Source organism: Salminus brasiliensis, chromosome 25, assembly GCF_030463535.1.
Source record: "Salminus brasiliensis chromosome 25, fSalBra1.hap2, whole genome shotgun sequence".
Classification (NCBI taxonomy): domain Eukaryota; kingdom Metazoa; phylum Chordata; class Actinopteri; order Characiformes; family Bryconidae; genus Salminus; species Salminus brasiliensis.
In genome coordinates, this window is record NC_132902.1 from 17,174,207 (window position 1) to 17,202,148 (window position 27,942).

The 27,942-nt window shown below is 42.5% G+C and overlaps 1 protein-coding gene across 1 annotated transcript in view; it reads right to left on the reverse strand.

Annotated features, from left to right (window-relative positions):
- Positions 1-688: 688 nt before the first annotated feature.
- kif18a (kinesin family member 18A) overlaps positions 689-27,942 on the reverse strand; it is a 31,630-nt gene continuing 4,376 nt past the window's right edge. Inside the window, exons 5-18 of the mRNA XM_072671492.1 lie at positions 26,439-26,549; positions 25,592-25,789; positions 18,297-18,473; positions 17,861-17,935; positions 17,484-17,584; positions 14,955-15,117; positions 14,338-14,502; positions 12,628-12,749; positions 11,632-11,882; positions 11,116-11,175; positions 3,154-3,535; positions 2,667-2,759; positions 2,443-2,552; positions 689-1,263 (exon numbers count right to left, since the gene is read on the reverse strand). Coding sequence (XP_072527593.1) covers positions 1,124-1,263; positions 2,443-2,552; positions 2,667-2,759; positions 3,154-3,535; positions 11,116-11,175; positions 11,632-11,882; positions 12,628-12,749; positions 14,338-14,502; positions 14,955-15,117; positions 17,484-17,584; positions 17,861-17,935; positions 18,297-18,473; positions 25,592-25,789; positions 26,439-26,549 — 2,148 coding nt within the window. The 3' untranslated portion in view covers positions 689-1,123. The remainder of the gene's footprint in view (positions 1,264-2,442; positions 2,553-2,666; positions 2,760-3,153; positions 3,536-11,115; positions 11,176-11,631; positions 11,883-12,627; positions 12,750-14,337; positions 14,503-14,954; positions 15,118-17,483; positions 17,585-17,860; positions 17,936-18,296; positions 18,474-25,591; positions 25,790-26,438; positions 26,550-27,942) is intronic.

The window sequence follows — 27,942 nt, forward strand, 5'->3', positions numbered from 1 at the left end:
TTATTGCATGGAAGCAGAAGTGATTTGAAGCCGTAATACCCAATCGTCGTGTCATCAGCTTTGTCTTTTGGCCACAATTCTGGCGAGAACTTCCTATAGACTAGGATTTCTGCCACTGCTGGTAGAGCCGTATGACCGCATGCTTGTTACAAATGCAAATTCAGCTACTTTGGCTTTTGGCATGCTCAAATTAAACCACGCAATCACTCCTTTTTGACAATCTTTAAGATCTGCTTTGCGACCCATTTTCCATATATCCAATGAGACATTTACTGCACTGAACCACCTCTTCTCAATCTACGAATCCCGTCACACACCCCACAGGTATTTATAGCCCAATTATTCCCATGCAACGTAAAGCCTGAAGTAACGTCCACCTTAAACATGCAAAAGGACAGATTCTTTGGCCTGTGGAGCTCATAGGTACATCTTTGTGTGCCGACACTCAAGCCCTCATAGCTCTCAACTGAGCGTTCTGTAGTCGAGCCTAGACACCTACATTTTAAAACAGCACAGAGGCAATATAAAGAAACTGGGGGAGGCATATTGACTACCCATGGATTAGTTTACTTTATCAGCTGCACTGTACAGTTACCATCTGCAGTGTAAAGAAACACATTCTCGTTCCAAAGCAAACAGCTGAAGATATAGCGAAAGAGCGCAGCGCTCTTTATTAAAACGGCTTGTGATGGAGACAAGTACACTGAAAAGACAAAGACAGGACACAAGGAAAAATGAGGACGACACAGCTAAAATGACAGTTATATTTAAAAATTAAAACACTAGGTTTTCTTTACAATCAGAACAAAACTGGACTTCAGTAACTAAGCATAAAATCCTTACAACTTTAATTGCCACTTAGCATTAGACTGGAAAACATTCTTTGTACAAACTTATTTCAACAGAATTAGCACAAGGCTTTACATTGTCATCATGACTCAGTTTTACAATACAGTCAAGTTTAAAGGCTTGCTATTTACACCCGTACAAGGTCTCTCCTTTTGTATTCTCCTCACAAAGTTCAGTATGGGAGATAAATGTGTATGTGTGTGGGAGAGAGATCAGTGCATGAGACTTTAGGAGACATTTGTGTGTGGGTTTAAGTGGTTGTGGTGGAGAGATCTCACATCCTCTTGGTGACTTTCTTGAAGAGGGCAGCAGGGCCGAGCAGGGCTGCTTTGGGCTTCCGAGGGCCCAGCAGATGGAGGTTTCCTTCGGAAATGCTGCGCACCACTCTCCTGCTGGGCTCGTTCTCGGATGACGCTGAATAAAGCAGACAAGAAAAGAGAAAGGCTGTTTACATTCATAGTTCATCTACAGTGAGTTATAGATGTGTTCACTTAGTACTAACTAATATTATAGGGTCAGTTCTCAGATTAAGTGTATGCTCGAACTGGGATTCAAACTCCTAGTCTCATGTTTAGGGCTGTGGGACTGGCCATCCAGTCTGCTGAAAAGGAAACACCCAGCACTAGTGATTGATCATGTCAGTATGTCTGAGAGCAAATGAGTGCAAAATTCCTTGTTGTAATTATTGGTAAGGCAGTATCAGACCTACACTTTAAAAATGTGTTCTTAAAATGCTAATTTACCATACTGAACATCTCTACCACAACAGCCCCTGAGTACAGGAACCTCTGTCTCATTTCCCCATATCAAGCACTGTAACAAACAGCACCTTTGCAGTCTCCACGCAGCCAGCACAGTGCTATGTGTCCCTCTTTGGACGATATTTGGTGTCTATGCCTGCATTTTCTCTCTCATGCCCCTTTACCACAGCCACTAGCCCGCAACACTGAGGCCTACTATTTTGAGGGTTAGCCTTAGCCTTTAGCATTTTCCTTTCTTTAGCTTTTTGGATTCAGCTCTTATTAATAATTTTGTAAAAATGAAAGTTTACTTTACAGTCTCTGTATAAACCATGTACTAGCATCTGAAAACTTCATTCATCAGTCTCATATGTCCATATAATATAGCTCTAGTTGCTAGGAATATCATACACCACTAACAGGGAGAACATCAAGGGTCAGGACCAGAATTCCATTCCAAACATTTAAAAGCAGTGAAAGGAGAGGCATAACAAGAATGGTGACAGAAACCTCAAGTGTAAGAGTCCGTGGGAACTGAAGGCGACCGAAGCGTTTTTTTGGCCGGGCGTTACACTTTAGCAGCTGCCAGGTGGCCTAGCCCTAGCACTTCATTTGCAGTTAAACAAACATGACGAATTATGTAAAGTCAGAAGGAAAAAAAAAATGTCGCAAGAGATAATCATATCTGAAAAAAGGACTAAGCACTAAGCATTTTAAACAGTTGAACCAACAGTAACAATGATTCTCCATTCAATTACCTTATTAGTGCAGAACTAGACATGAAAGACAACAGCAGCTAAAAGAGTAGTGAAGCTTGTTCTGATGTAGTGCAGATGAACAAAATTGCGCTTACCTCCAAAGCGTCGGACACGAAGAGGTTTGGATGTGTCTGACGGATCACGCTTTATTCGCTTGGGTGCCGCAGCAGCCTGAATACTGTCCAGGCCGGTCTCCTTTCCAAAGCTGAAAGGGTACATACAGAGCGAGAGTTTTTCTAGTTAAACACAAAAATGCAATAATGCACAAAATGCTTGCTGTTGGGTGAATGGGGTCTTCTCCACATGTGTTAACACTCACCAGTTGAGCTTTCGTTTGCCCTGTGCTGCTGACGTCATGGCCATGTAAGAAGGTTTGGATTTACGCAGGTCGAGAAGAGACGGAATCTCAAACCTACACAAATTACAGAGTTACAGAATCACCATCTTTCACCAAATGCACTAAATTCTTGAACAGTGACTGACTTTTTTTTTTTTTTTTTTTTAAAGAAGGGGTAGTGCTAAAGGCTTCTATCTGAAAGACAAAGCAATTCAGTCCTCCGATTTTACTGAGGCTTGACCCACAGTGGTCACTTACACCATGCAGAATATATACTGGTGTAATATGCAGGTCCAGCAGAAGCGTGTTATCAAGACACCTAAAAGATCACCCGGTATCTAGTGTATAGCATTTAAATGTTCTGAGTTAATACTGCATATAAAGCCTGTAACTTATTTCCAGGTTTGGAAATCTGCTCAAGAGAAACAGGCGTTGTATTCAGATAAGGTTTATCCAGCTCTTCTCTTACCTTTTGGGTGCCTCGTTGCTGTTGTTGGCACGCAGCACTTGGAGCTGGCTCAGACCTGAAGCCCCAGCGGGTTCAGGGGATCCAGGGGACAGGATTACGGTGGCGTTGGCTGGGGTCGGCTCCTGCTCGTCCCGGCCTACCTCGAAGGTGGAGTTGGGGTCGATGGCATTAGGAGCTTTGGAGGTGTCCGGTTCGGGTGTGTAATGTAGGGGAAACATTCCCTCCTGCCGCAGCACCTCCTGTAGGGCCGGGGGGCAGTAGGAAAGCGCTGGGCCCGTCCCGTCTGAGCTGGGATTCAGGGGGGAAATGGCAAGCTTCCTCCTGATTGGATTTTTGGCAAGAGGCTCAGCCTTATTTAGATGCTCGTCTCCAGGGATGGGGCCTATGAAAGAAGCAGGAGAAATAAATTAGTTTACTAGGTCTTTCCGAGTTTCATATGGGAAAGATGCCCTGAACATATTAAAGTTGCAATTTCTACAGTTGGTTAACTGGTGAATTTATATCATTCTTATCCAAAAGAAGATAAAGTTTTTAGACAAAACTTTCAGTGGAGCTCCCAAGATGGATGCCTCAAAAAGAAGGAGCAAATTGAATGTGCATGAACTGGAAGAGAACATTCACTACAGGTAAGCGGCTATGAATTACTGTTACTGTTGTGTCAGGAAAAAGAAGTGTATTGCATCCACACTGCATCACTTTAAAAAGAAGCAACGCAAATAAAACAAATATCCAGGTTTCCAGGAAACAAGTACTGGTCCATCTTGAATTTCCTAGCCCATATAAACGGGCCTGTCAAACTTTATTTTCCTTTGCCATAGTTGAATAATGAGAGACCGGTCTATAGAAGTGACACACCATGATCCTCATACTATGTCCTCTTTCAAAAGAAAATATATCCAGCATAACCAAGACAGAGCTGGAAAACAAGCCAATTCCAAAACTGTTAAACAGTCCAGACTCATTACATTTACACCCCCAGAAATTACACGCACCAAGCCAACGAGCAAAAGCCATACTCAAAGCTGGCGAAATGACAGAACGTGACAACTATTTTGGGAGAATATGGTGGTGTTGATACTGAAGAACAGCACATCACCTCCAGACTTTGCTAGTTATGGGAAAATGGATTGCTACATGAACCAGGCTTCGCTGGGGAGTTACCAGACACTAGCTTTTTATAATCGGTTCTCTAAATCGTCTGCTCCAAGAAGATTTACTGAACTACTATCTACTGGCTCATCTGTTTGCTGGGAAGACTCAAGAAAGCCAGACCTGGGGAAGCAAGTAGAGACAAGGCAAAAAACTAACTTTTAGGACTACAAACTCTTTAGCTTGCTTCAGCACAAAGCACTGAGAGGACACAATGAGTGGACAGCAACACTATCTGGTAAGACTGATTGGCAAAGTAATAAGAATGATTAGGCAAAGTAATAGGGTTGAAAGATGAAACCTCACTTCTGAGTACTGGGTATTATCTATTAAACATGTTTAACGTGTAATAAGCAATGTCTGTGGCACAGAATCATTTCAAACCGATTTAAAGCGGCTCAGCAGCGACCACTATAGCCCGGATGTATAATCCTGAGTCATGTGGCTTTGCCATCAGCAGCAGGAGTTCAAAGAGCACAGTTGGCCATGCTCTTTCCCCTCATCACTCTTGAAGCAATGCGGGCAGAGACAGACGTCTGTTAGCTGGTGCTGAGGAGCTGGGGACTGTTCGGCTTGATGCCCAGCGACGCCGCTTCAGCTGCAGTTTGAAAAGAGGCGGTGGCTGGCTTGCATGCATCCGAGCAGACATGCGCTACATCCCTAGTGTCAATAGCATTGCTAGTGCTAGGGGGAGCTATGAACAGGTGGGTTAATTGGAAGTACAAAAAATGGGGGGGGGGGGGGGGGGGGGTTAAAATAAAATGTAAGACAGTAAGTCGTCTGTTAGAAACAAACCATTACAAAATGTCCTAATCCTGATTAAAGCCCTCTTCCTGGAGACTACAAACATATCCCTGATGAGTCACACATTCATTCATACAGTCTATATGCCTTCCTACACACACACACACCATTCTACATGCCATACATTGAAGTTCATTCATAGAGGCCAAGGCCCTGTCCTGTGTGCACTCAATAATGCTATACGCATCCAGTGCTGAATAATTTAGCTGTGTTCGTCACCTGGCCAAGATGAGTCAGTGTGTAGCGGTGGCAGCAGCACACTTGACTGAAGAGGAGGAGAACAGGGGTGGAGCTTGAGAGAGGGGTAGAGGGAGAGAGCCAGAGCGAGAGAGAAAGAGGGGGAGAGACAAACAGACGTGTGTATCTATGGGTGTGCCAAAACCAAAAACTCATATCAGGGGACTTATTGTCCAGAGCCATGCTGTTGAAGGCCAGGTGTTTAACGAGCACGCGCTGACGTGGGTAAAGGCTTTCTCACACTGTGTGCGTGCGCGTATGGACGCATAGGGAGGCTCCAGAAAGCTGGGCGGAGGACGCTGTTGGAGGGGTTTGACGTTGGATATTGAGTAGTGAAGTATGCCTGAGCACGTTGCATTCAGGCTGCACACTGACTCACAGAAAAGAGCGAAAGAGGAGGGGGGTTAGAGAGAGAGAGAGAGAGAGAGAGAGAGAGAGAGAGAGAGAGAGAGAGAGAGAGAGAGAGAGAGAGAGAGAGAGAGAGAGAGATGGAAGATGGAAGATGGAAGATGGAAGCGCAGATGGGAAAAAAAAAGTGTGATTGATAAAGGCTGCAGCGATGTCCTTTAATAGCCACTGACCAATAGCATCACTCCAAAAGTGGAAACGTGTAGCGGGGTCTCAGGGGACAAGCTTGTTCACTAACATGAACTGCATAAGAGAAGCCAAAATCAAACCCGCCTCACAGACTCTCAGGCCAGCACACTTCTACACATCTGAACTACGGCTGCACGACGGGACAAGACCCCACTATTGCCATTAAAACGGACAGACCTGAAAGAACATCAAGAGGGACGTTCACCTGGAACAGTGTTTGAGAGCTCCCAGAAAAACTACTAATTAAATAACCCTGCAATAAACAAACAACAACAAAAAAAAAAAACAAAACCCTGTCATTAAAGGTTATAATTCTCAAAATTGAAAATGAGTTTAACATAAATGTTAATTTGTCAGATTATTACAGCACTCAACATTCTAAAAGTACACAGTGTTTAATTCCTTAAATTCTATTTTCTGTAAATTCAATGGACAATGTCTTCAATCAGAACAGTATATATTCTATGTATATCCAGTCCAATTCAAGTTATTACTATAAATAAATCCATTAAAAAATGGGAAATAGACAATTTCTTCAATCATTTATTAGAATTTTCAGGTAAAAAAAGGTGTATGTTCCACATGTATATAGGTCAAATTTCCCCATTTTCTATATGGGAAAATTCCATAAATGTGTTATTTTCCTGTGTATATTTGGGCCAAGTGAGCCAGCATACGATTTTCAACAACTCTTTCTTTGAGTAAGAGCTGGAAGAATTTTCTTGACACTAAATACAAATCAGTTCTTAGAAAATTCCTTTAGCCTTTACTTTGTAAGCTTTTAGCCATCCTGCTTCCAGTCTAGGCCGATGTTATGACACTAATGCAAACAAATCTTGTTAATATTCAATCACTGTTTCAGCTGCAGTTCAGCCATTGTTACATTCCTACCTGGGAGTATTTTGAGAGATCTCTGGCATATTGCAGTCTTCTGCGATCTCAGTATTGTAAAGAGCAACATTGCAGTAATGTTTTTAAAAAAACAGCCCCAGCCTGAACACGAGCCGTCACAGAAGATGAGGGGAAGAAAAAGTTTAGGGAAGCGCAGAGCTCTTTTGAAATGGAGCCCAACAACTCTGTTTGATGCTTTCTAACTGAAAACAGCACTTGTCTACGTCACTGCTGAGGCTGACTGACAACAACACACACGGCCTGAAAGACCGGTACAGGCGCATGCGCACGCACACACCCTGCAGGGTGATATATAAGTGGGTGTGAGGAACACAATGTAATAACAGGCTGGGTTAAGGTTGAGAGTGTGATGTTTGGGGTTGTGTGTGTGTGTGTGTGTGTGTGTGTGTGTGTGTGTGTGTGTGTGAGAGAGAGAGTGAGAGAGAGAGGCAGAGAGAGAGAGAGAGGTGTGGGCAGTAAATGGTGGCAGAGTGCTCTGGATGGCGTATTTCTGGCTGACGGGATTAATACATGCATGAGGTGCTATTTCAGGAAGACAGCAACTCGGATTAGGGTCGCCGGCCGCTGCCTCTCTCCCTCTCTCATTGTGCCGCTGTGAGTCCACGCAGATGATCCAGGAGCGCTTCACACCGTACGTGACTGAGCCCCCCCCCCTCCTCCACCGAACAACGATTTTATGAATGAGTCTGAGGAGAAGGGCAGTAAGAGCGGGGTGGGGCTGCAGTGCGAGAGAGAGAGAGAGAGGCAGACAGGCAGACAAACCGAGAGGAACATGAGAATGAGAAAACGAGAAAGTGTAAGAATGAAATAGAGTGCAAGGGATGAATGAAAGAGTGAGACAGGTCTAGAGAGTATAAGGAAGAAAGGACAAAGACAAAGAGAGGGGCAAGCGAGCGAGAGAGGAGAAGATAATAAAAGAAGAGTTCATAGGAGAAATGAAAGAGAGACAGGTCAAGAGCATAAGAACATACAAAAAGAAAGGAGAGGGCTAGCAAGTGTGTGAGGGAGAAAAGAAGGAATTTAAAGGGAGAGAGACAGGTCAAAAGAGTATATATAAAAAAAGACTGAAAGGAGAGAAAGAAAGATCAGAGCGTGAGAATGACAGAACTAAAGGACACAATGGAGGAACAGAACAGTGGATTAAGAGGCTGCCAAAGAACAAGAAAACAAGAAATGGATGGAACAAGAAGCAACTACACAACCAAAAAAGTCAAACGGATGAAAAGGAGGAGTCTGTAGAGTCTGAGTGTGTGTGCATACTAAATGTGTATGTGTGTGTATACTGAGTGCTTAATGAAACGAGTGTATATAACACACATTTGAATGCTGTGACAAGACTACATGCACTCTTAACGCAGTCGCGCCAACATGGCGTCTCTACAGTAAGTTGAGCTGATCTGGCAGAAGTATGAAGGTAGATGAACGAGTGTGGTGGGAGCAAGTGACGTTCAGAACGCTGCATCCACAGGCGCCTCCAGGACACCAGCGGCCTCGTGCACACGGGCACGTGCACCTCCCACCCTCCCTCTCACTCGCTCTACTGCTGTTCCTCCACTCCTTCACTCTCCCTTGCTCTGTCTCGCACTTCAGTGTGAGAGTGGGGACAGGAGTGTCACAGAGCAGTGTTAGGGGACAGGGCAGTTTTTTAATTATTATTATTTTTTTTTTTTTAAATGGAAGAGAATGAGCGAATCGAGTCCATTTCACTTCTCCCCAATAAGAGATGTAAAGGCTGAGGCAAAAGGAAAAAAACAGCTCTTCTGGCTGAAGGGTCCAAGCTCCTCAAATGTTTTCCCATGGGGAGGCCCACCCCAGACTTTTCCCCGGTGATAAAACAAGGACCATTGACCGAATCATGACAAACCCACCAGGCCAAGCCTTGGGCGATCTGATTTATGGCTGACGTGCGATTCAGACACCGGCCATGTTATGACTTTTTTTAATGGGTCCTGATGCGGAAGGAGATTATTTTGTTTCACGGCAATTCCTTGGCATTATTCATTCACTTCGTGTTGTGTTTTTACTTCGGCCCCTGCTCCACCCCCTCGCTCCTCTGACTGGGAGCCTGTGTTTTCCTAGATTTCCCACAATGTGTCTCAATCAAATGAGGAACACCTGTTCTGCAGCAAATATCATTACGGCCCATTTACTGTGCCATAACTCACTCCGTCTTCCATTCCCCAAAAGGTTCCCTCCCCCTCTCTTTTCACTCATTTTTTCCCCTTCCCCTATACACACTAACAGCGCTGCAAGTGTCTGTTCTTTGAGTCACACCGGACATGGACTGGCAACAAAGCAAAAGAACCAAAGCATCAAAATCTTGGGCCTTTTCTGCAGGGGATTATTTTACCATTTCGTTTCCCTTCTTGTTCGAAGATCGCTTCTGTTTTATTGAGGTGCTAACCTCACTTTGCATGCAAGTTTTATTTCATGAGACCTAGATCTGACCTCGGCATGAATTAATTGCATTTCATTTCTCTTCCGTGTTTTGTTACAGATCCCATTCAGCTCCCAAGTGTCCAGCAGTTCAAACAGCCAAGCTAATCTGCATCGCAGGCCTCGAATCTCCACTAAAACGTAAAAGCGGCTCTGTTTAGAATGAGTGAGCAGTCAGCTTCCAGGGTGATGTGTGAAGTAAAATCGACAACAAAGTGTTGGCCACCTTTGATGGATCTTTCTCCTTCTCTCTCAGTCGCTAAAAATCACACACACACACACACGCGCGCGCGCACACACACACAAAATGAGTGATGTTCGGGATGCTGGCGTCTGGATTGATGAGTGAAGCTGAGTATGTTAAAAGCAGACCATGGGGAACGAAAGAGGCAGAGATAGAATGAAAAATAAAGACAAAGTGGGGAAGGAATAAAAGTGAGGAAAACAGGAAACCGTAAGAAAGTGTATGACCGAGAAAGAAAAGGACAGAACTTTCCTTCCCAGGAAGCTGGACTGAAAATATATAATAAAGATACATTGCTTAAAATCAGAAGCGCTTGCAAGAAAGGAGGTAACATTTCAAAGTCGCTGTACTAAGGTGCAGGGTGTGAGAACTGTTTCAGAATTTTGTGATTAATAAAGTCAGAAAACACCTACAAATTCTGTTCTTTATAGATCAACACTACCTTTTACAATTTTCCTTACTTTTCCCAAACCCTTCGGAACACTACCTCCTCTGCGAAAAGGAAAACCTCTGAGAACTCTGCTGGCAGTAACTGCATTAATAAGCTAAGAGAGGTGAAAAGGTGTAGTTCAGGCACACTACATCCTCATCTCCTGGACAGCTGTGCTGGTTTTATTGCCTTCCCAAAGCTGAAACCCTGTGGAAGACCACACTCACAGCTCAATGTTGAAACTATTACCAAGTCGATTTCTGCAGGCTTTAAATGGAAGCTAAACTTTAGCTAGGTTACTGTATTTGCTAAAACACATGTCTGATGACAGATATTGTTAACTATAGTTAACCAAGTTAACTTCGCTCATCATCAATGCTGACCATTATCTTGATAAATGAGCTGGATTAAACAGGAATGGACATTGTTTTCATGCACAAATTGTGCGAAAGATTCGCCTTAGCATCTCCAGCTAGCTCCACTGTTAACGTCAACTTCGCTAAAAAAAAAAAAAAAAAAAAAAAAAAAAAAAAAAAAGGAGTCTCTCTTAGTTCAAATCGTCCTCCTTATTAGACATGGACAACTGGCATGTTAAAGTCTAGTTGCTGGGAAAAAAAGGCACTGGTTTGTTCAATGTAAACATATTTAAATTGGCCTACACTCACATCTGGATCATGCTCAAGCTTGTATCACAAACATATCCTGTAAATGCAGCTCATTTAGCCTGCTGTAAAAGTGTGTGACTACCACAACAACAGTAACTAAGGGATGCAGGACTCGTCAGAAGTTTGTTTGAGGTCACTTGTTAGGATTGTTTCCCCAGCTTATATTCCCTCCAAAAATGCCATGTTTTGAGTGTGGGGTTGAGCAGCAAACCACACAAATGAAACTTTTAAATGTTTAAAAGCAACAGAAACACAATCACAAAACAAGCTGAGTCAAAAAGATCCAAATGGACTCTTTAATTAATTTAATGGAATAAAGAGTACTGTGGGTTGATGTATCCTCTAGATAATGTCTAGAACGTTTGATACGCATCAACAGTGGTTTTAATTTTTTTGTCTCCACCCATTGCTTCCACAAAATGCAACAGGGTGCAGGAAATCGAGACACGAAGAATAAGAGGAAGAGCTGCAGACACATGCACATTTACCTTTAGGAGAGTGTGAGCGTTTGAGCCGCTGGGAGACTCTGTGTGTGTGTTTCTCAGCACCTGCGTAGAGAAAACAAACAAAAAAAACAAAAATATGTAACACACATACATATGAAAACACACCACGACACAGCCACATCAATAAAATGCAATAAAGGCAAATATTAGTGTTTAAAAAAACTGTGTTTAACTACAATTGCTTGTAACTTTGTATCACCCCACCATTTATTTCAAAATCAAGGGAACTTGCGACAAGCAGCAAGAGCTGCTCCTTAGCTCCTTTACACCCCTCTAACTCACACCTAACATTAGCCATGGTGCCAATATGTTCATGTTCATCTGCTCTAGAGTCCTATTCTATTGGCAATTTGTCTCTACAGGAAATAGACAAGCTGGCTGTGTGCATTTGCACATCTGTCTCAGCAATGGGTGCAAGTAGCTGAATGCATGCATTAGGCAGGGTGTCCCCCAATATTTGGCCCTCTCCCTCCTCATAGAGATGTCTGAGTCACTTACTGCATGGTGTGCTCTGATGAGTGATTAGGTGAGAGAAAGACAGGATGGGTTGGAGAGAGGTGTTTTTGGTGCCCCTGTCTGGTTCTTTCCTCATTTCTGTGTTTTCCTGGTCTGCCCAAACCACACCTCGCTCTCTCTGCACCAAATGCTCCAGCTCCTCTTGTACCACCTCATCCATCGCTGTGGCAACCCCCGCAGCCTTCAGAGTCAGGTACTGCCGGTGGTAGGCAGGAAGCAGTGCATGAAGCAGTCTACAAAAAGAGCAGGAGAGACACTCATTTATTCATTTCAATTCATTAGACCCACATAACTGACACTGACACATAGCTGAGTGTGAGCTTTTCAAAACGTAGTGAAGAATGATATTAATTAGAATAAGATATTTTTTTGTAAGCTATTCGAGGAATAGTACGATTAGCAAGACACAGCTTACCCCAAGTAATTTCTCATGTGCTTGCTTAAAACCAGAAGAATCCTCCAACTCCTTTTAATCAGAGGCTAATGTTTAGCTACACAGATTGTAGTAATCCTTAACTTCTTCATGGATTTACGCATTTAGGGAAAACACTGAGAAAATGCAACTATATCATTATTGGATGATCTCCATCAAATGATGTTTAAGTTGAGGAGTTAATAAACATAACATAAATTCCATTAATAAAGTCAATGAGCGTAATGCTCTTTTAGTGCCGCAACTCAATGCCTCCTTACACGACAGGGACTGTTCTATTTTCTTAGAGCCATAAAACCACAATCACTATTTGTGTGGCACACGGATGGAATTTGATCACCACCTTTAACCCATCAACGCAGTAAACACACACACACACACACACACACACACACACACACACACACACACACACACACACACACAGCTTTTGCTGCGGCATCCGGGGAGCAGAGGGTTAAGGCTGTTGGTAAAGCTTAGCAAACTCGGGTATCAAACCCACCACTCGGTCATCAATAAGCCAGTGCTCCTAACCACGTTCTTACTTCTGTGTATGTTTGTTCTCCTGGTCCTGCAGGCTGATGAGGTAGTTCATGTGCTGGACGTGCTGCTGCAGGTCAGCCACTTGCAGCTGAAGCCTGTGGCACTGCAACTCCTTCTTAAGCTCCTGCAAATTAATAGGTTGCCACATACACACACATTCATTAAAAAAAAAAAATCACAAGCATTATAAAAAAAATAAATAAATACATTAAATAATTCTATAAACATGCTTATAACATTGTAATAACTTTCAAGGGCAGTACAATGGTGCCTACAGACACTTCAACACCCCAGTTTTTCCTTTTACTTTTGGATAAACTGCAGACAACCAGAAACCCGCATGAAGTTCACATTAAAATAATGGCTAGAAATAGACTCATCCTGTCCCTGTTTCTCCAGTAAGGATGCTCTCTGATTGCGTAAGCAAGAAAAACAAGAAAAATGGTCATGGCTGAAATTTGCAATCCTGCAGGTCTTATCTGCAAACAACTCTGGAATAAAATCTATTAAACGGCACCAGAACTATCAGCATAACAAACAAACACATCTTCTAAGATCTACTAAGTTCTAATAGCAGGTGGATAAAAACAAACTGAGAATGAGGACAGCAGGAGGGGGTTTAGGGCCAAGAATGGATCAAACTGTACCAATTCCTTCTCTATACCAAGAAACCAGGGGAGAGGAGTGCTGCCACAAAAACAATATGGCCAAGCGCAGGCCAGCTGTGATCTGTTTTGGAGCGGCCTTTGTTTTCCTCCGCCTCTCTGAGAATGCGCTTTCTGAGGAGTCTGTTAGGCCCCCCCTCCTCTCTGACGCAGGGAGACGCAAACGCAAGCGGCTCACGGAACATTTGACGGGCGGGTGCATCGCTAGACTGCTCTACTTCCAGGAAAAGAAAGAGGGGGGGGGGGGGTGGAGGTGGAGGAGGTGAGAGAAAGAAGCAGAGTAAGGTGTATAGATTGAGGACCTGGCTGCGAGAAGGAGGAGTAAAGATCATTGATCTTGGTTGTTCTTGTTTTTGTTTAATGAGTCATCTTCTGGTGAAGGGATATAGCTAAAAGGGACAAAGAGCCAAAAGGAGAACGAGAATGGAACAGTTTTAATTGCAGCGACAAAACCAAGACAAACATGTCTGCTAAACAGTGTCCTTTTATCTGGTTAGTAATGCTGTAGGTGTAGACGAAGCACACTCAAGCACTTCAGTATCTACTTCCACTGAGAAAGTAACAGACAACAACAACAACCTCTTTGCTGTTTCAATTCTAGGCAGAAAAGCCACTAGACATACACTATATGCCCACGTGTTCGTGGACACACCTTCTAATAAAAGCATTCAGCTTGCACCCATTCATTGATGACATAGATGTGCAAATGCACATACAAACATGTACTTTTAGGTGAGTTGGGGATAAGGTCCAACATCTTGACCTTGACCTCACTATCGCCCTTGTTGCTGAATGAATCAAATCCTTACAGCAATGCTCCAAAATCTAGTAGAAAGCCTTCCTTAGAATAGCAGGATAAACTCTTGGATATCCATGATTTACAAAGAAACATTGAATGAGCAGGTGTCCCAATACTTTTGTCCATACAGTGTAGCTATAAGATCATATGTTTGAAAAGAATAAAAATTAGATGGAGGGGAACGAACGAACAAACAAACAAACACTTTGCACTCTGACCACCCACAACCCTCTAACTGCTGAACTGACCTCTGGAGCATGTCCATCATGACCGAGCAGTTTCATCTCATTTTCGAGGCGGTGTAGCCATCCATCGTTTTCCTGGAAGCGTTTTGCGCTCTCCTCCAAACGCTGCTGCAAGTGCTGCTGCTGAGACTGCAAAGATGCCAGCTTACGCTCATATTTACAGGTGGCCTAGACACACACATACACATTTTTTTAATGCAAATATTTCATACACATATCGTTGGGGATCTGATTGCTACTATGCTTGACATCAGCTGATCTTCAGAGACATGCAACACACTGGCAGTTTCTCATCCGATCAGATCTCCAAATCTCTGTATGGTCAAACTTACATATGGTCAGAGAGTATGGAAATCTGGTGTCTAACATTGGAAAAATTAACTAATTCAAGTATCTTGTGAATCTGATGGTACTTTCCACGCAACTTTGTTGAATAGTGCCATTGTGTGGCATAAAAATGACAAGAAAAATCAATAAACTGTAAGACAGACTATAAAAATCTCAAACTTGATGTAACAGTGCAACAGACTTGCCACTAGAATATGTAACATGACCTCCAGCATTACACTCTAGTTCACTCTGAGGATGGAGAGTTTGTGGAGAGGGGCAGAAGCAGCTACCTTCTCAGCTTTGTTTTCAGGGAAGAACAGCAGGCCCTGCTGGTGCCACTCTTCTCGGTGACTGAGCCTTAGTCGGTTCTCCTTCAGCTGCTTCTCTACATCCAGCTGCTCCTGACGCACCAGCCGCCGTGTCGCAAACACACTGCGTAATGAGTCCGACATCCTGCGTACACACAAGGTTTCATTTTTAAAAAGAGAAGAGGAGCCTCAAACAATGGAGCTATTGTTGAAAAGATGGAGAGGTAAGAAGACGACGACGACAATAAAGGACAATAAACGTTCCTAAAAACAAACACCATGTTATTTAGTTTATCTACCCCCACAAAAATAATACATGTGAGGCTGCATGGCCTGGAAGACCTGAGGGAAAACATGTGCAGCATGTGAGACTTTTACATCGGACTTTGTTTTTTCTGGCACTGAAATCAAACCAGCAGAAAGACCAACAAGTTTCCCCTCAGAGCTGGATCTTGGCAAGGGTTCTAGCTTTGACTATTAAGTGACCATGTTAACCGATGATCAATAATGAGTTACACTGGAGTACTCTAGTTTTACTTTGTGTATTTTTGGCACAAAGTGGCCTTTTTCAGAGATATTTTACATATATACAGCACACCGTGAACACGTGAACATGCGTTAGTTGATGTTCGTACAGCAGTTTTTCGTTTGGTTTGGCTCCGATTACCTCCACACTTCTCAGTCAAGACTGCAGCGCTAGGTAGGTACTAAGTGCTCTACCACCTAGCCCGGAGGAAAAAGGATAACCAAAGACAACGCCCATTATAATGATCTAAAAACCAAAACAGGGTCCCAAAAGACCAAGACAGTCTGCAGTGATAATATAAGTGCCATTAAGAATGATCCCAAAAGGTAGAACCATCACCACAGTATGTAGATAACTGGGCTACAGTAATCTATCACAGCCTCCACTGTTTTTCTGCAGTTACAAATACATTCCGCACCTCAAAAGTTACATTTAGAAGTTATCTGCAGTTTCTGCTTCCCATGATTTAGATACTCCCAAACACATTCGATGATGTTGAGGTCTGGAGATTGTCTTAAGAAGGCCAGCAGCTTGATTTGACCAAAAGGTCTTTTTCATCCATTTCCTATTCAGTAAGAGTTTATTGACCAGGTCCTTATACTAAGCTGCCTTGTTACAGTGAAGGGATGGACAGAAAGACATGCAGATGTTTTCAGATGTGAAGCAAGAGAGCTTGATTTGAAAAAATGAAACTTTAAAGTGCAGTTTATGTAATGGAGGGCGTTTTGGTGTTGTTAGGAGTCCCACTTTTAGTATTTTACCTTAAGTTAATTAAGTATGGTCTGCTGCGTTTGGACAGTATGTACATACACTTTTCACAAAATTGCAGCACTTTATATTGGCAGAGCCAAAACGCTTCTTGCGGTGCATTAAAATCAGTAGGTATTGGTGTGCTTATGATGTAGGCAACGATAAGTTAACAACGCTCCAACATTTTGTCATTATCAGCTGTGTCTTCTAACCGCAGATTTTAGTTTATGCCTAGATAAATCCCACTCCAAAATCCCAAAACAAACAAATCAGTTCCTGAAGGCAGGTACCAATGGGAGTGTGTGAAAAATTAAAATGCTTTAAAACTGGAGGAGTCAAAATAGCAAGAGAGAAAGAGCGAGTAAGACATGGAGAAGGGGAGGTGGGGATAGACATTGGCCACCAGCAGTGTGACGTGGCTGCAGTGGTGCCGCTGCCAGCCTCCTGCATTTGAAACATTTTTCATGCGGCCAGGAGTGTGCCGCCATTTCTTCCTGCACAACCCCTCCCTCCATGCCTGCCTCCCTCCCTCCCTCCTCCCAGTTGTGAATTCTGATGCCGGTGAATGAAAACGCGTAGGAGTAAGACTCATTCATTCCTCCCTCGCCTCCTACTCGCACACCCTCCTTCGCCTGTTCGCTTTATCCCCTCCTCTCTCTCTCTCTTTCACGAATGCTGCTGCTGCAGCGCTTGCTGACGATTGCCGGCACATGGTGAAGCCGGATAGGGAGATGGAATCGGGGTGGGGCGAGTGGCGCAGGACATGTGTCCGTGCTCTTGTACATTTCCTTTTCTTGTGCTTTTTAAAAATTTGTTTATTTATTTATTTTTTTAGAACAAGCGTAGCGGGGTGGGCTAAAGGTAAGGAATAAAAAAATTAAGGAAAATAATTTAAAGACAGACAGACAGACAGACAGACAGAGTGCCATCCTCCAGTCTCTGCGTGCCTGATGAAAAATGCAGAGGAATGGAGACCTCCACCTGCAATGGGTTCCGGGCATTGTTCTGTGTACTCTTACTTATCAATTATTGATGGGTATTAAAAGTTTTAAAAGGCAGAGTTAAAGAGCAGTTACACATTACACACGGCATAAAATAAACAACAACTAAACAAACAAAAACACTGGTCTCAAGCCACATGCGGCTGCCTGCAAATAGTGTTTGCTTTTTGTGCATGACTGCACAGCTGTATGTGCTGTGCACAAGTACAGGAGCATGCGGACACCAACACTTACTTCTCGAATTCAGCTCTCCGTTGGCTAGAGATTGGATTAAGGGCAACAGGCTCCACCTTCCGCTCCTCGTACTCTTTCAGTTTCTGTTTCAGCAGGATAATCTGCAAACACACACATACACACTTAGCCTTGTCTCAGCTAACATGCACCTGCCTTTTTCTAATTAGACCCATCTCACCTGTCAAGGGAAACAGACCAGATTTACACAGATACACAGCATAGGTAATGAGAGCCACCATGAGTCTGCGCTTGTGTTTAGGACTGATGTCACAGGACACACACACAGACAGACACACACACACACACACACACACACACACACTAATGATGCTTGTAATAATGAAGACGGTAAAGACGCTGTAAGCAGAAATCATTACCTCAGCCTTCTGCTTCTCACATATGACCGCATACTGGCCGATGTGGCTGTCCAGACTAACCACGTTACTCTTCAGCTGAGGGAGGAGAGAAGAATAAGTCCTCTGGATTACATTAAAATATTATATTGTTATAAACATGTAATACATGACTACAATAGCATACTAATGGATCTGTCCACATTTCGGTCACTCTCAAAAACAGATACTCTAGTTTCATTGTATTACAGAATAATTTACAGTTACTACTACATAATAAGCCCCAAGACTCAACCCATGATCACCTAGACACTACTATCAGATCCTCATTCTTGTACTTAGTATTTAATGGACAGAAAGCCTGTTCCATTAGAGGTTAAGTGCACATTAACTAGGGCAGTGTTTTTGTAGAACATGCTATGTAGTGCGTGCACGCGCAAGTGTGTGAAACAGGCCTCACCGTTGACTTTATCTCTTTGGCCCGGTTGGCATACTTGAGAGTGTTGTGCGTGTCCTCATAGGACGTGGAGGATGGGCTAACGTTAGCGATCATCACTGTCCTGCAGTTCCCTCCAAGAGAGTCTTTCAGCAGCCGTGTCAACTTGCTGTCTCTGTAAGGGATGTGCGTCTTCTTACTCTAAATGAAGAGGAAACAAAACAAAAATACTCCAATCCATGAAGCAACTGGAGGAGTCAGATTTGGGGCTGTGATATTAGCAATATAGTTATTATTATGATGATTCTTATCTTTTTTTATGCAAGCTTGATCACTAATTAAATAAATAATAATGCAAAGCAAGCTGTAAACGTTTCCAAACTCAATAATAAACTGATAAAAATAAGCTGATATTTAAAAATACATTTGTGCGTCAAACACGTGTTGATTCTCACTAACAGTGACAAAACTGAACCTCTTAAGGGCTGCATCGAGTTATTTGACCCTTTTAAAAAATAAAATAAAAATACTAAAAGAAAATGTATTCTCCTGAGTAACGAGAAGAGACATCTAATTTTACCATTCAAATGGTTCTTTGTGGTGACATGGTCTTGTACAGAATTGCCAGTACTAATGAAACTCAAGACCCCTCCTTTACTCTTTACTCATCACCATAATAAAGGATTCCACATTAAGCAACAATAGACTTCTCTGGGTATATCGTGAATAGTCAGTACTGGCTAACTGCATGTTATCACAAAAAAAAAAACCAACAACAAACAGACAAAAAAACAGTATAGTTTGGCATCTGGTTACAGCGCAGTTTGTAAAATATTGTATAAATGTATCCTGACCCACAATATTTAATACTGTGCACCTCTAAATTTCACAATTAATAAACACGGACATATAAACTCCCAACAATTAATTGCTGATTCATCAAAAATGTGAATTTCCACCAATACAACCCTTCAAAATAATCTTTTCAATTTATTGCGACAGCCCTAGATCACATTTCACAATGACAGCCCACGGAAATCAGCAATTGACCCCAGGCAACCTCAGCCTCCAAAGCACCAAGTGAAATTCCACCGCTCGGTTAAAAACTCAACGAGCGTGAAGTTTGATGACCAAATTACTGCTCAGCTGGGTGTGTTAACATGGCTGTAGGGCCAACACACATATGGCAGCGGCCCCAGGTGGAAGGACAGGGTGGAACCGGTTCACAGTGCCGTGATTTGTGGTGTTGTTCTGTTGTCTTAGCACTAACACACTACATCTGGAGTGTGCGCGCGGTGGTCTGCGTGTTTGATGTTTGAAAGAGGGGAGTGATTGACTAAATGGGCGAGTGTGTGTGGCCTGTGGTGGGTGTCTAGGAGGTAAATAGAGGGGAAAAGGGGGTTGGGGAACGAAAGAGGGAGAGTGTGAGAGAATGGCGGCCCATGGGGAGCTTCCTTTTTGCAAAGCGGTGAAACACAGACCTTGTCCCACTTTACAGTTCATTTCACTTTCATTGGTAGAAATTACCACAGTGAGAAAAACAAAAAACAATAAACAAAAGGGGAGATTAACATTAGCAGCCCTTTTCCACCAACTCCAAAACAGGCTGCAGTTACACCGAGCACCAAATCTCACCCACCCAAACCTCACCCATCCACAAAAGCACTCATGGAATGATAACATAACAGACTCTTAGCTCTACAGTCACAGAATACAGCACATCTAGACATTTAGTCCTTAAAAGAACAACTACATATCTACATACAACACGGGTAAACGTCCAGAAGAAGCCGGAACGCTCTTCTTCATGCCGTGTTTCAGGCGCAAGTAAGGCGAGACGTCTGTGTGACAGGTTAATGTATGCAGATGGCATGAAAACAATACCCACACACTCATGCTGCAGTGAGGCCCAGAGACAGGGACAAACCTGCTCACCTTACCCACCTCACTCACACACCCCCCACCATCCCGTAAAACATGCAAACACACTTGGTGTTCAGCAGTTGCACTGTTCAGAAAGAATAATAATAATAATAATAATAATAATAATAATAAAAAACTAAAAATACATTGCAGTCACACAAAAAACTTCCACAATGACAACTTATTTTACAGCAGAAAGATGATTTCTATTGGTCCATTCATGAGGAAACCTTTTTTTGCAAGGCAGTGCCAATATCTTGATATACAAGTCACAATATGTATGATACAAAAATAAATAAAAATATAATTACAAAAACGTATATCTATTTTATGCAATACACTGCACAAATACCAGTTAAACATGACTAATAATTTTTCTTTTGTAATGATATATGTGGTTGGTCAGTGTTCGGTGTCATACTACCCATGCTTAAGATCAAAATGGAAGAGATGAATTTAATAAAAGGACCAACATCATCCATAGACCAACACAAACCTCACAATCTCACTGTCTACACTATTAAACATTTTTCACAATCCCTGTTACTCCAATACAGATGATTGTCTGGTGTCTAAAATTGGCTTCTACAGTCTAAACATTTTTTTTGGTTATTAATGTTTGGATGAGGTGGGGGAAAAAAAATGTCCTAAGCATGTACCATTTGTTCCTTCTGCCATCACTTATTCAAACAAAATCTCTCTTCTCAGTGGGCAGCAGTGAAGTGGAACAGCAACTTCAGCCCTTATTAAAAAGGCCACTGATGCGCCGTCTTGCGTCTCTGGACTGTCAAAGGGCTACAGCCATGTACTACCAAGAGATAACGGCGGTTCAAAACAGTCCATTATAGATGCTACCTGTGGTGAGGGAGACTTCGCTCACATTGTACCACAAAAGGTTGGTGATTTGATCTATAGGAACTGCATAAAAAGCAGCAGTTGCTGGAAACACTGATCAGTTTGCATTTTCTTTTACAAAGTTCTTCGGTTTCAATTTTGGCTAATCAAGACCTTGTAATTCAGAAGGTCCAGGGGCATTCAGAAGTATGACGGATATGGAACAAAATGTTTGAAGTGTATTTGTCTACTTCATAGGACCACCACTGAGACAGCAAGCTGCAGTGCCACAGACATGGTGGTGGCATACAAGTGTGTGTGTGTGTGTGTTGCACTGGTACAAGTCCTGGAGTTTTTAAAACGCCTCAGTGTCACTGCGGGACTAAGAACAGTCCACCTACCAGAAATATTCAACCAAAAGTGTCCTGTGGGCAGCATCTTATGACCACTGATGAAGGACTACAGGATGACCAACACAAACTGTGCAGCAACAGATGAGACAAGGTGGACCCACTAGGTAGGGATGTAGACTAATAGAGTAGACTGTGATTGGACGCAGGGTTTAAAAACTCCAGCAGCACTGCTGTGCCTGATCCAGTCTTACCAGCGAAACACACACTGGTAACACACCACCACCATGTCAGTGTCACTGTAAGTATAAGCTGTAAGCTGATATAATGGACAAAAAGTGTATAAACCAAGGAGGTGGCCGTTGCATTCTATTTACTACAAAGCCTTTTACTTCTGCCAACTTTCAGGGCAACCCCACTCGTAACGTAAACAGGCTTGGGGAAAAAGCCTTTTCATAAACCAACCGCAGTATTGGACAAATAAACACACACTGGATGCAGAATAGAAGGCATCCTTAAAAGGCTCTCTGTGCTGTTCAGACAAATAAACAAAACAAACAAGAGAAAATGATTTGGACGTCTGTCTGCTAGAGAAAGCAAACTCGTAAAACTCTCCAAGTCCTTCAGTCCAGTCCTTCAAGTATACTTGAAGAAGAAAAATAGCTTAGATGCATGCGTGCGCACACACCTCTATGAGTTTAGCCGCTGTTAAAACAGTTACTCCACCCAATCCAAAGTCGCACCTCAACTACTTAACAGTATAAATTAGGCCTGTCAGAGTGGCTCAGGCTAGAGTGTGGTTTTAATTATCACTCCATAATGGCCAGCATCACCTGCGCCACACGCCCACAGCCCTCAACACACTCCGTCCACTCCTGTTAAAGGGAAAATGGAGAGAGCAATGGAAGTTAATAAATAAATAAATTAAAAATAAACCTGGGCTGCTTTTAATTAGCATCTGACACGATGGCTAAGGGTCAAAGGGGAAGGGCTGCAATAACAAGATTCCTACCACTGCAGGACAACAGCCACAGGTTCTGAAGGGCACCCATTGAAAATGAACAAAACACCAGCCACGTGTTATACAACACAACACTGGAGGTTTTCCACAGTGCCCAGAAGGCTTCAGTCCAAAATAAGAGGAGTGGAGGAATTGGCCAACGGCAACAACATTGGTGACAGCGTGTGAATTCATGGCATTTGTAGAACAAAGGTAAGTGAAGAAAATGCAGAATGGTTCCCACCTTCCACTGGCCTAGGATTGGAGACGCGACTGCAATTGACTGATAATGTTTTTGTATTTTTTTATATGAATGTAAATATTTAAATACAGGATGCTAATTTCATTAGGTGATGCGACCAGCAGACACACTCCTCGATACACACAGATTTCTTTGAAGGCAAATGTTAATCTAATTGGTATGTTATGTCATTCCGGCACATCGCTCCGGCGAAAATCACAAACGGTGAAATGCAATGTCGTGGAACGTGTAAGAAACATTTTCCCATATAATGCTGTTTAGAAGAGGACAAAGGAAAAGCAATCTGAACACTGTAGCCGAGACACGATGCTCTAAATCCTCCAAAACAAATACGAAAGCAGTTTATCACAGTTCACGGCACGAAACAAACACTCGGAGGCAGATTTAACAGCATTTTGTGAGACTACAATCTATAGCAGTCACGCGCTAATGGGATTGGGTATAAATTATTCTCTATCCCTCTCCGAGCAGGGAGGGAGGGAGGAAGGGGGGGGAAATCTGGATACAATTCCACACAGAGTCTGTGGTGGCGGCGTGCCGGAGTCGAATGCACTGCATAGACAAGGATCCCACACACAGACGCAGACACACAAACAGAGGCCCCTGAGGACAGGGATTAGTGTACACAATAGAGCCTGGGCTAAGAGAGGTGCAGCTATCTTAGCACAGATAGCATCAGGCCCTGAGCCATGGAGCCAGAGGAGCCCCTGGGTTCGGCCCAAAAGTCAAAGTGTGTGTGTGTGTGTGTGTGTGTGTGTGTGTGTGTGTGGGGGGGGGGGGGGGGTGGGGGGGGTGGGGGGGTGATACCCTGGAAGTGAATGCCATGGAAAGCGTACTTCTAGGATAGGAGCCCAGCAGGTCACTCCTGGGTGTAGGCCAGAGGACATCAGAGTGACAAACAGAAGAAGACAAATGGGTTTATTACAAGGCTGGCCTAAATTAGGAGCCTGAAATCTTGCCTCGAAAGAAAATACAGCTCGAGAACTTTCTGCGAGAGCCTGACCTGACTTGACCCACATGACCACATTCTGAATCTGAACCCAACAGGAGCATGGCAAATTCTGCCTCAACCCAACCTGATCTAAACTACATTTGGAGCTTGGAGCTGACCCTGAGCCCTGTGACAGCCCTGCATCAAGCATCTACATAGCAGATACATGCTAAAAATTACTGCACAGTAAGAAGAAGAAGAAGACAAAGAAATTTTGTTTAGATAAGCTTTCCAAAATGCCATGGTGTGAGGTGCTGACTGAGATAACAGACTTTTAACACACATTTTAATCCCTGGAGTCCTGGACATAGCATGCTGAATGCAGATTCTTCATTCAGCATGCTATGTCTAGGACTAGGTATAATCCCTGTCTGGGAAACCAACATCACATTTACACAGAACGTTACACACAACACCCATAAGATATACCCATCCATCTGAATATCCAGCCAGAATCTCCAGAGACTTGAAATGGGAGAAAAACACCATGTCCATCATCAAGAAAGCTCAACAACGAATGTTCTTCTTGAGACAGCTCAAGAAATTCAACCTGCCACAGACCCTGATGATCCAGTTCTACACAGCGATCATAGAGTCCATTCTCACAGCCTCCATAACAATCTGGTTTGGTTCCTCCACCTCACAAGAAAGAGCCAAACTCCAGCACATCATCAGGACAGCAGAGAGGATTATTGGATGTAACCTGCCATCACTTCAGCAGATCTACACCAGCAGGGTGAGGAAGCATGCATCCATGTATTCATCCATCTGCACAGACATCCTTTTCTTTCGACAGTCAGGTTCATGATTGGTCCAGAGCCAACCCAAAATCAATGCATATATGGCTAGAACAGTCCCCCACACATTCATTTACTCACACTTTGAGGCAATTTAGAATAGCCAATTCCCTACCATGTGTGTATATTTGGGAGGTGGAAGGAGTAGTGTAACCAGAGTACCCCAAGGAAAGGATACAGGGAGAATACAAACTCCTTACAGACAGCAACCAAAGCGAGAATGAAACCCAGGTTTAAAAATGATTAATAACAAATATATATATATATATATATATATATATATATATATATATATATATATATATATATATATATATATATATTTATATTTGTTTTTATTAATATTGAGAACAGCACCCGCACCACCACCAGGCTCTGCTAGTCACAGGAGTCCAGGTTTCTACATTTGCCCTGTGCTAGCGCCCACATAAAGGGAGGTCAAACTTGAAAGCAAATATATATATATATATATATATATATATATATATATATATATATATATATATATATATATATAATAATAATAATATTCGGCTTCTGTGAGCAGTCACTGCAAAAACGGCAACGCCCCCCTCCCAAAAGTCAGCGTGTTTCATTCTGAGCCAAAATAACAGGATTGTAAATAAGCTTGTAATTTCTTGTCTGAGCATTATTTCCATCATTAAAAAAACACCACCATTGTACTATTTATACAACTTACTATAAGAACAACTTAAAATACTCATATCTTTATGGCACCTGTAGGTGAGTATGAAGTGAAGTGTTTTCTGCACACTCTGCTGGTTTGGAGTTTACAGCAGTCATTTGAGGACATGGTCCAACTCATGGCAGAGCTTCTGCAGAACAACAGATACTGTAGCTGTGTACAAGAGTGTATGGCTTTGGGTGTTTTTGTGTGGTGCAATTCATTCATTCTAACATTCCAGTGTGGAGAAACCTCAGCAGTCCTACTTAAGTAACCGCTCTTAACTGCAACTTCACACATACAAACACACACTATAATAAGTGGCAATGTGTTGTGTAATGAGAAACAAATGTGCAAATTATATTACCACATTCTGCAATACACCAACACACACAGGTGAACCCCTGATGTGATTAAAGATTGCCCCGCTGACATTTCCAGTCTGGGTGATCATTTATATGTTAGAAAAAGAGCTACCTTAGGATCAGCGAGTGTGTTAATGACGTTGCCCAGGGCGAGGAGTGAGCGGTTGATGTTGGCTCCCTCTCGGAGTCGAGCCCCCTTAGCGTTTGTGGCGCTGGCCCTCTCTGAACCGGCCAGGTCAATCAGACTCATCTTAGCCACCCGCACATTAGGGTTCAGACTGGCTGTCTTATCCTGCTGCCTCAGATAGATCTGCACAGGGTGAAATACAGGAACAGGAGCAAAAGAAAGATCAGGAGGAGGCATGAAGGGTTCTTGTTAAAAAGAAAAGGTTTCACTTACGCTTATTTGGATTCATGTGTGGGTGTGAAGGTAGACGTGCACAATGACAACATTTGCAGCATCAGTAGGATCCAGTGCATTATAATGCAATTTTACATTAGTAAAACAGTACTACATTAGTAGACAGTAGATTCTCTCTTTACTCAATTACAGTATTTCTACTGCCAGTAAAGTATATTTGAATTTGAATTCTCTCATTATTACTTTATTGCAGTATTAGAAAATTATATTCTCATTATTACAATATTACTATTGTCAGAAAGGTACATTCTGTCAATCGTACAGTTTTGGTTTTTAATAATGTGGTGATATTGATTGGTCACTTTGAAAATACTATCCAATGTTACCAAATTATTGACTGAAAGTAAACAATTGGTCTAGAAATATACATTAAAATTTTTAACATTGAAGTTTTAATGGAACTGAATGTCTTCCTTTAGACTGATACTAACTGATTTACACCACAACACAAAACAATAAGAAAGTGTATGAGTAAGAGTATGCATTTTGAAGAGGCAGAGTTGTTGCGCCTGGCATCTCTGCGTAGATGTCCATTTACCTGGAATACAGCATGGGAGCGGGAGGACGAGGCGTTCACGTCAGTGGGGTGCTGCGTTCTATTTCTGTTGCCATAATCCAGAGCTTCAAGAATGTGCTCAGCGGATTTGGGCTACAAAGCACAGAGTCCAGCCACACACACACACACACACACACACACACACACACACACACACACACACACACACACACACACACACACACACACACACACACACACACACACCTCATCAATGGCAGTTCTTAGTGGTCTGTGGTTAACTCAATCAGAGAAGAGAGGGAGACTGGGAACACACACACACACACACACACACACACACACACACACACACGATAGAGAATCCAGACGTTTTGGCAACGCACAGAAAGATAAATGCTAAAGCAAACCCACAAACATAAATCCACAAGCTATAAACATGTAAAACAGGCTGATACCATGTGTGCCGGAGTGTAGTCAGTCCAAGCCCAGTCACATTTTCCACATCTTGGACTCATCGATTGGTACAGTCTGTGTACTCCTCTTTATTTTAATAAAACATACTTTGATTTCAGGACATCAGTGACCCAGGTTTAAAGGCTTACACTTCCATCCACTTCTTTCATCTAAAGTCCATAAGCTTTCAGATGTGTTGCAGATGCAGAGACTAGGGATGTCCCAATTCTGTTTTTGTCTTCTTGTTGTCCAGTCGCCTTAAAAGGCTGCATATCCTACATTTTGTTGTTTAAGTGGACTTATGCTAAAAAAAAAGGTCATAACTCATTTTTACACGACCACTTTGTAACCTCTGTTTATTCCTTAGAATTTAACAAGCTGATTCCATTACTTTATTAGGACCGATGTAAGGCAAATTAGCTCGGTTCTGACTGGCCACCTTATACTGCGCCTCATGCAAAAAGAACTCCTGAGAAGTGCAGTATGACTGGGTGGGGCTAAACTATCGTAGCCTGAATAGGCAGAGAAATGAGAATTAGTTGGTTCCCCTGACATCTGAGAGACAGTGATTTTAAAACAGGCTGTTTTTACAGCTAGTTTCCATGAATGTACGGTATAAACCTGGAGTGTGTTTTGAAATGATCAGTATTTACATGTTACTTTACACTTCTTAATTTCAATAAAGCACAGAAAATCTAGTTTTCCACACCCTATAAGGTCCAGTACTTGAATTCTGATTCATAATGTAGCCATACAGTTTAGGCAAGATATGCTAATCTGCTAATTAACAGTACAGTACAATTTAAATGACAGTAATAACTATATAGATAGTGCAGTATACATATACTTTGTGTTTACTGTGGCTGAACCTCAGATGGCTCCAGACTTCCAGTATAGTTTACTACATAAGTCATGGAAGTATGACGCATGTGAACAAGATCACACTTCCCTCTTAAAGAGAATGTTTTTAGACAAAGACAAGAACGAGTGACTAAGTTTAATTCCCACTGTTTTATTAAAAGAACAGTGAACTAAAAGAGGACTCCTAACAATGTGTGAAGTACTGAATAAG